The sequence below is a fragment of the Phalaenopsis equestris genome, unplaced genomic scaffold (genome assembly GCF_001263595.1).
Source record: "Phalaenopsis equestris unplaced genomic scaffold, ASM126359v1 Scaffold000550, whole genome shotgun sequence".
Lineage (NCBI taxonomy): Eukaryota > Viridiplantae > Streptophyta > Magnoliopsida > Asparagales > Orchidaceae > Phalaenopsis > Phalaenopsis equestris.
In genome coordinates, this window is record NW_018164990.1 from 210,912 (window position 1) to 219,566 (window position 8,655).

Here is an 8,655-nt window from a genome sequence, read left to right on the forward strand (position 1 = left end):
TTTACATTTCGAGCTTAAAAATTTGTTCGTGTTCGGCTCGTTAGGCTTAACGAACGAGCCGAACACGAGCTGCTTAACGAGCCGAACACGAGCTGTTCGCGAACAACGAGCCAAATTGACAGCCCTAGATATTCCTCATGAACGAAAAATCTAAAACTACGCAAATTTTTCAATCCTTCCATAACATGATTTCCACATAATTCCAATGCAAAAATTTATATTCTCAAAACCCATAATGCAAGGGAAAACTTCTATTATATCTTCGGACCCCAACTTACAAAGAATGATATATTCTATATAAAAACTCCACAATAAAATGAGATAGCTTTGAGGAAGAATAAACACCTCCTCAAGTTACCTATGTATATAATGCTTTCTCATAATGTCTCAAAAGCTTTATATGGAGAGGTGTTCACATCCACCAACCTCACTAATTGAACGCCAAGCAGAGTCATTAGATTCAAAGCCACTCTCGATAGTGTGATGAAAAATACCGTCATATCAGAGTCTTCTCATCCAATCTTCCCCTAAAAATATTTTAGTATTTCTTTTGTTCAAATTCACTAACGAAACCGCGTAAAGCTTAACCCAAATTCTATCAAAGGTATATTTCTTGGGTATTCATTATATGAAAATATTATAACTTCATGAATGTTACCTTCTTTGAAAATCAACCTTACTACAAATCGGATATTCAAAAGGAGAGTCGGAGTGAATATCAGACTTAAGACACTACTCTAGAGTCATCACAACTTATTCCACTTTCCTACACTACTTTGAATACCCACACTGATCTAGAGTCAACACAACCTATTATACTTTTCTCTCTAACCCTCTTCTCTCAAGTACCACCTGCTAAAAATCTCCAAATTAAGAATGACAACAAGAATTTCATGTGTATACTAGGAGAAAGAAATTACTACGAAGGATAAAAACACTATGCAACCACAGGACTGTCCATAACCAAACATTAATTCACAAATCTTTGAAGATCTAAGGGAGATTGAATCAAGAAGAGGAGACAGTGAAAGTTGCACGGATTATCATATCTAGGATTGTGTTGTATATGAGAAGTTGTTATCAACTCACAAAATATTTGTATCAAATCTTGATAGTGTACAGATACCCAAAGTTCGTTCATGAAGCACTTTAAAGTCCAGAATGGAAAAGGTAATTAAAGAGGGCATCCAAACACCTAACCTAAATGGTGCATAGATCTTTGCAAAATTTTCTCTACAAAAGACAGGTTCAGTGCAAATCAACGTTTAATGTCAAGTACAAACTAGATGAGAGCATTGAGAGGTTCAAAACTAGGTTGGTGGCCAAAAAGTTCACTTAGTCTTATTGGATAGACTAACAAGAGACATTTGCTCTTTTTTCCTTCACAGTGAATAAAGAGTGAGAAGTGCATCAACTTGATATTAAGAAAGCATTCTTGAATGGAGAACTTGAGAAAGAAGTGTATATGAAAATCTCACCATGACTGAAAAATGACTCAAATAAACATCTTATTTGTAAGCTAAAAAAGCCAGTTTACTATCTCAAATAATCTCCAAGGGCTTGGTTTGACAATTTTGGCAAGACGATGAAATCTAATGGGTACATCCAATGCTAAGCAGATCATACACTGTTCATAAAGCATACCCATGGAGGTAAGAAGACTACACTTATTGTCTGTTTAAAAAAATATGACCTTGATAGGTTGTGAAGATTGAGGTTCTTGTCACTGAGTTTGAAATTAAGGATTTAGGAGCAAGTAAATACTTTTTAGGCATGGAAGTAACCATGTCAAAGATGGACATTGTGATATACCAAAGAAAATAAATTCAAGACAAATAAATTCAAGACCTACTAAATGAGATAGAAATGTTGGTGCTACTGAAACCCCATAAATTTCAATAAAAAATTACTTTCAGGGGGAGAAAAGACACCAGTGAAAAAGATACTAGTGGGTAAGCCGATCTACCTATCACACACTAGATCTGATATTGTTTACTAGTCGACATTAAGAGTCAACATATGAATAGTCTGAATGAAGAACATTTGGAGATAGTTTACATAATATTGAAGTGTGAAATTAAGGATTTAGGAGCAAGGAGATACTTTTTGCACATGGCAGTAATCAGGTTCAAGATAGGTATTGTGATATACCAAGGAAAATACATTCTAGACCTATTAAATGAGACAAATGCTGGTATAAATTTCAGCAAAAAATTACTTTCGAAAGGAGAAAAGACACAAGTGAAAAATGGTAGATACCAGATACTAGTGGATGAGCTCATCTACCTATCACACACTATACTTGATATTGTTTACTAGTCGGTATTATGAGTCAATATATGAATAGTCTTAATGAATAACATTTGGAGATAGTTTACAAAATATTGAAGTATTTTAAGAAGACACCTAACAGGAGTTACTGTTTAAGAGATCCGACAAGATGGATGCAGAGGTTTACAACGATGTTGGTTGGGCAAGAAAACTCATGGACAGAAAGTCCATTTCTTTGTAATACTCATGGACGGAAAGTCCATTTCTTTGTAATGTTCTTATGTATGGCAAAATCTTGTCACTTCGAGCAGCAACAAGCAAGCAACAATCTCTATAAGTAGTGCAGAGTTTGAGTATTGGACATTTGTTTTGGGAATTTGTGAAGAAATGTTGATCCAAAAGTTATCAAATGAGTTAAGATACTCTACTGCCAATCTCATAAACATGTTCTTTGACAGTCAGGCCATAATTAGTATTGCAAAGAATCCTGCGCATTATGAGATGACCAAGCACATTGAGATCGATAGTCATTGTATCTCTGAAAAGGTCAATAGAGGCATTATTCACTTAATCTACATTCCAACACATCTTCATGTTGTCGATGTCTTCATTAAATCTCTACCTTTAGGCAGCTTCACTGATCCGAATACCGAGCTCGGTCTTTACAACATCTATGACAAAGCTTGAGGGAAAATAAGAAATTCTGAGTTTCCTATTTTAGCTTTATTCCAACCTTATTATGTCATATTTATTTCCTTTTAAAACTATATTTTCTTCAATAAGTTGTAATTATTGTAATTAATCTTGCCCTAGCCATTCCTTATTATATAAGAAGAAGAGTTGTAATTTAATTATTGAGAAATAAGAGATTATGATTTTTCTCCACCTTTCTACAATAACAACTGAAAAAGAGTTTTAACTAGGCAGTTCATAGAAACGACATGTAACACTGTACTCAACAAAAAATATTGAAAAAAGAGTAAAACAATCACCGTAAGTTGAGAATAATTCATATGCAAGGTTATGGACATGGGCTTTTATGCCCATGCTGTGAGCCAACATACATACTAATCATTATAGGTTAGAGAAATAATTACTTTTGAAAGCACTATTGATAGAAATTTCAGCCAAAAAAAGCGCTGTTAAGAATTTATGAGAGAAACAAACTAACCCATGAAGACTGGACTCAGAAGATCCTTGACTAATTTCCCACCGAGCAAATGCACTCTCCCTGTCAAAAGCCAACTCCTCCAGCTGCTTTTGAACAGCAGCTTGAAAAATATGTGGCTGATTCTTTAATATATCACACAAAAACTTCCCCTCAGGTGTGTATAACTCAAGCGGAGTGCCCAAACTTCTATAGTCGGACTCATTAGACTCCACCCTTGCCAGGGTAAACAATGATGGTAGTCTATGATTGGAAAAATTGTTGCTTTCACAGAATCTAAACACTCGCTGGGCCACAAAAAATAGAAAGTTTCAATATAAAAATAGGAAAAAAGTTTCAAAATGTTGTTTAAATTAACTTTTGGCTTTATGGTTAAATTCAAACAACAGCAATATTATAGAGCATCATACAAGCAACAATAAATGAATGGATACTCCCTCCCTCAAATACTACTATAAGATACCATACATACCAACGGAATAACTCAAATCATAAAAAAACAATTGGAGAAAAATAAAAGATAGATGCAAATGAACTACTGAACTAGCATCTTCAACTGAATCTTGTAACTTTTTTAAAGCTAATAATTCATTATCTTTAGAGAAATTCTAAGTGAATAATAGAGTCGTGAAATTCATTGAAATGTAACACTCCTTACCTAAAGTGACAGAATAGAAAATGGAAAAAGATAATGAACTGTGATTCTTAACGTGAAAACCCTAATAATTAATTTTTGCATTTACAGCATAAAACTAGGAATATGTCAAATCATGAATTATAACAATTTAAATACCTTTAGATGTTATATAGAATTTTGTAAAATTTATAAGCGCCAACCTAAATTTGCTAGCAGGTTGGAAATAGAAAACCAAGAGTTTAGCAGAAACTTGTAAACCCGTTTGAAATCTCTTTAATAAAGATCGGCCAACTTACCTTATCAATTGTGCTGGAGAGTGCTGCACTTTGTGAAACTCATTTGAAAACCCTAAGCTCATTCGGAAACTCAGTGAGAGTTATCTGCAAACCCTAAACAGCAAGCCCTAAGCAAAAAACCCTATAACGTGAAGAGAAAATAAAAGTTGATCGCAAGTATTTGAATAGCTCACTTGATTTCGGGCTCGTTTCAAGTCGAGATCCGCACATTACCAAATATCACTTTTTTTGTCTGCTGAAGTGTGGGTCTAGCTGAACAACCATGTGTATAAACACTATTGAAGTTTGGATGTTAATCTACGTCCAAACTTCGGATGTAATATTTTATCCAATAATTGAGAGACAAATCTAATGCTAAAAGAATCATTGCAATATTTGGAGACGGATTAACTCATTTATGTGTAACAATATCCACAATATTGAAAATTATATTAATTAATGTATCAAATGGCAAATCAATACGGCACAAAAAAGTTTCTAACATTTTGAAATGGCCGTAAACCCTAGCTGGTGATTTCTTATGCTTTAAGGTTGAGCATCACTCCAATCGAATACAAGCAATATATAATCACCCTTTTCTTTTTCATTTTTCAAGAACGACTGTGATTGCCTTTTTACCACCATATACACTAATTTTAGCTATTAGTTACCGCATATCAATATAGATAATTTCAAAATGTTTTAAGAATGTAAAACCAAAATTATAAAATATATGATTAGGAATGTCAAACACATCAATGGGTTTCTAGATTTTGTTCATAAACTACTTTGAAAGTTGATTTCTTTATAATTGTAGAGATAATACTACTGTGTGTAATGAATATTCTAGTTTCCATACTTTTTTTTAAATAAGCATCTCAATAAATTTCCAAGTATCATGTTAATAACTTCAGCCCGCCCATTAGTCTTAGGGTGAAGGGAGTTTAAAATTTAATTATGTGCCCAACATCTTCCACAATATCCTTCAAAAATAAAAAATAAATCCCACATCTCTTTTTGACACCATAAGAAATGGAAAGAAATGCAATTTCATTATCTCCCTGTAGTAAAACTACTGTGTTTGATGAATCATATCTTTGAGACAGATAAAAAATATGCCATTTTGAAAAATCTAACAACTATCAAGCTCTCTTGCAATCCAAGTCAACGTTAAGTTAAAATTAATAAAAATTACTCCAAAGGTCCATAAGGAATGATCAATGCCATGTGCTTTCATAAACGTGTTTAGTGGCCTTGACTTCTTGCAAATGTAACACTGGACCACTAAAATTTAGACTTTGTCCAATCTATTATCTTTTAATGTGCAAAATAGACTACAATACCGCTAAAATACAGCTAATCTATAAGAAAACTCCCTAAATAATGATTTATAAATAAATATATACTCCCCTTATATATGTAACCATAATTTTAAAAAAATCATTGTAATGCTAATAATGGTTTAGATGTTTGAGCGAATGATGTGAAAAAGTGGACCTATATCAAGAATTTAAAATATTCTAATAATGATGACACTAAACTCATTTTACGTAAAGCGTTTGCAGATTTCTTATATTTCCCGGACTTTTTTTCAAGTCAAGAGAAAAATCCTGTCGAAACTCTTCCCACTTGGCAAACCTACAACTTAACTTAGAGATTGCGTCTTTTTAAATTTCAAAACATAATGATCACTATGTAAAAATAATTCTTAATGCAATATATAATAGCCAAAATGTTTTAAGGAATAGATAATGACAAAACTCTCAATAATAGATAAAGTACTTTTATTTTGCTTCATTCAAATTCTTAATTACTATAGAAGGTTACTAGATGATTTTTTTAGTTCAAGATGCTATCTCTATTAATCCGGAATGAATCACGTTATACATCCAATACAATTAAAAAATAAATGAGTCTGGCTACTACTGCAAATCTTGAATGCTGTCTACACACCAAGGGTCAACGCAAATTACTACTTTAAAATGTCATTGACAAGAGCAACAATTACACTAAATTTCTCAATGAATCTCCCATAGAAGATAGCTAAAAATTGAAAACTGCTAACCACAATGAAACTAATTAGGTTGGATCAGCCTAGGATTGCTTTAACCTAAAAAGGATGGCGTTTAAGGAAAATGTAAATACAATGAACACTAAGAGTATCAATTATGTCTGCGGAAAGAAACACTTATTGAGGATTATATAAAGATTTTTCTTTCTATTGTCTCAAAAACAACATAAAGTGCTCGAAATTAAAATACTCATCAGAACTAAAAATAGAAATACAGTTCAAATATATTGCAAAAAATTCTGGCTTTAGATTAATATTTCTCAGTTTCACAAAGCTATTAAGGGCATTGGACAAGCCAAAGGGCATGAATAATCCCTCATAGAGATTGTCTAAGATCTTTAAGGTAGCATTTCACTAATCTCCGACCTTTAATCATTATATGGCATTATCCACACCTAAGTTCTATCTTAAAAAGTAGTTTGTCTTAGTGATAAAGATTGACATTTATCAATCCAAGAATAAGAGAACTTATGCTCATTGTTTTCTTATTGATGCCCACTTTTTTAGAATTACAAGGGTAAAAAATACATGAGAGCTAAGACTTTCCTAGACAATGTCTTTTTTAAGCAGTTTTTCATTTTGTTTTTACTCCACATACTCCGTTGAATGCTACCAAGCGTCCTGAAAGCTAAACAATGTTAAACAGCTCACTAAGCTACAGAATAGTACCTCTACACTACTTAACAAACTTAGAAAAAAAAATTTAAAAACACTTCTTATTAAATTAACCCACTTTCGCCCACTTCTAAATTTCTCGAAATGGTGATCCTTCAGCCAGATCTGGGTCCTTCGAGCACTATGCGGTTTTTGTGATGTGTTGCCCACTTGCGGTTCTGCGCCATTTGCGTTCACGTCAATAAAAGTTTTCTCCGCTCAGCTCTTTTTTTGCGTATATATCGCTGCTACAGCAGTTCTAAAACCACACTTCTCGTTGCGAAAGCAAACAAAATACATCTATCAAGACAACAACAAAATCATAGAAATTAAAGCAAACTCAGCATAAAAGAGTCCAAAGAATAAGGCCAAAACAAGAGTTTATATAACAAAAAGCCAATAATTCTATCCCAGCATAAAAGAGTCCAAAGAATAAGGTCAAAACAAGAGTTTATATAACAACAAGCCAATAATTTTATCCTACTTAGCAAATAATACGAACTTCAAAATCCTGGAGAAACATTTAACTAAAAAACAGGTTACGTGAAGCATCGATGTACAAGTTACCGAGAATAACAATTCAGAGATCAAATCTATCTACCACCGAGCTCATAACCTAAAGCATCAGGATAAATAGATAGAAAAAGATCCGGATAGATTTCACCAACCTTGAAATACAAGGGACGGGAAAACCCGAATGTTTGAGAGGAGCTCGGACGAGCAAGAAGACCATCTCTTCTCACCTTCGCCACCGCGGGCAGAACGTCGACGACGGTTCCTACCTTTAACCAGCCGTAACAGTCCATTGAACAACCAAAAATCCTCGCTTAAACCAATTAAGTAAACCCTAAATTATAAATCAATCAGGTGGAGAGAAGAGAAATCCCGTCGCTTCTCCTGATTCCAGTGTAAACCAGGGTTCCGATTTCTGCATCAAAAGTGGACGTGGAAAGTTTGCCTGAAAAAGAAAATGCCTCGGATATGCTGAGGAAAAAGCGAAATGTTTTTCAAAGTCCATAATTAAAGATGGAGATCCGGGAGAAGGATAAGAGTGCCACGTCCATAGTATTAGGCTGAGCCTCCTCGGCTCGTTGCAATTATTTTGTACACGGTGATTTATTCGGGATGTGATAAATTTTTTATTTTTATTTTTGAGACTCCTCACATTTTTAATTGATGTGTTATTTTTTTATTATTTTTTTAAAAATTTTATGTTGGGAAGTTATTTTTTCTTAATTTAATTTGTTAAATTATGTTGTTTGTCAGAAACTTATGATCTAAATTTTTAAAATTAAGATAAATTTTTAATAATTATCATAGTTTATTTAATTACTGTTATAAGGTTTTTCTTCAAATAGCTGTAGCTGTCTCAAATAGTCCCTTAAAATAAAATTAATACACTATAATATTTATAGACTGCGATAAAAAAAACTCTTTACTTATAACGGTTCCTGTTCGGCTTTTGAGTAAGTTGTGTTTGATTTGTTGATTAAATAAGAGAGTAAAATACAAATATTTTTTTAGCTTAATTTATGAACGATCCAAACACGAACATAAATTTGTTCGTTCCTGCTTAGGT

General features: G+C 33.0%; 1 protein-coding gene across 1 annotated transcript in view; it reads right to left on the bottom strand.

The window, feature by feature from the left end:
- Window positions 1–8,111, bottom strand: part of LOC110029110 (UV-B-induced protein At3g17800, chloroplastic-like) — a 22,779-nt gene extending 14,668 nt beyond the window's left edge. Inside the window, exons 1-2 of the mRNA XM_020731235.1 lie at window positions 7,745–8,111; window positions 3,443–3,726 (exon numbers count right to left, since the gene is read on the bottom strand). Coding sequence (XP_020586894.1) covers window positions 3,443–3,726; window positions 7,745–7,882 — 422 coding nt within the window. The 5' untranslated portion in view covers window positions 7,883–8,111. The remainder of the gene's footprint in view (window positions 1–3,442; window positions 3,727–7,744) is intronic.
- Between the last annotated feature and the right edge of the window lie 544 nt (window positions 8,112–8,655).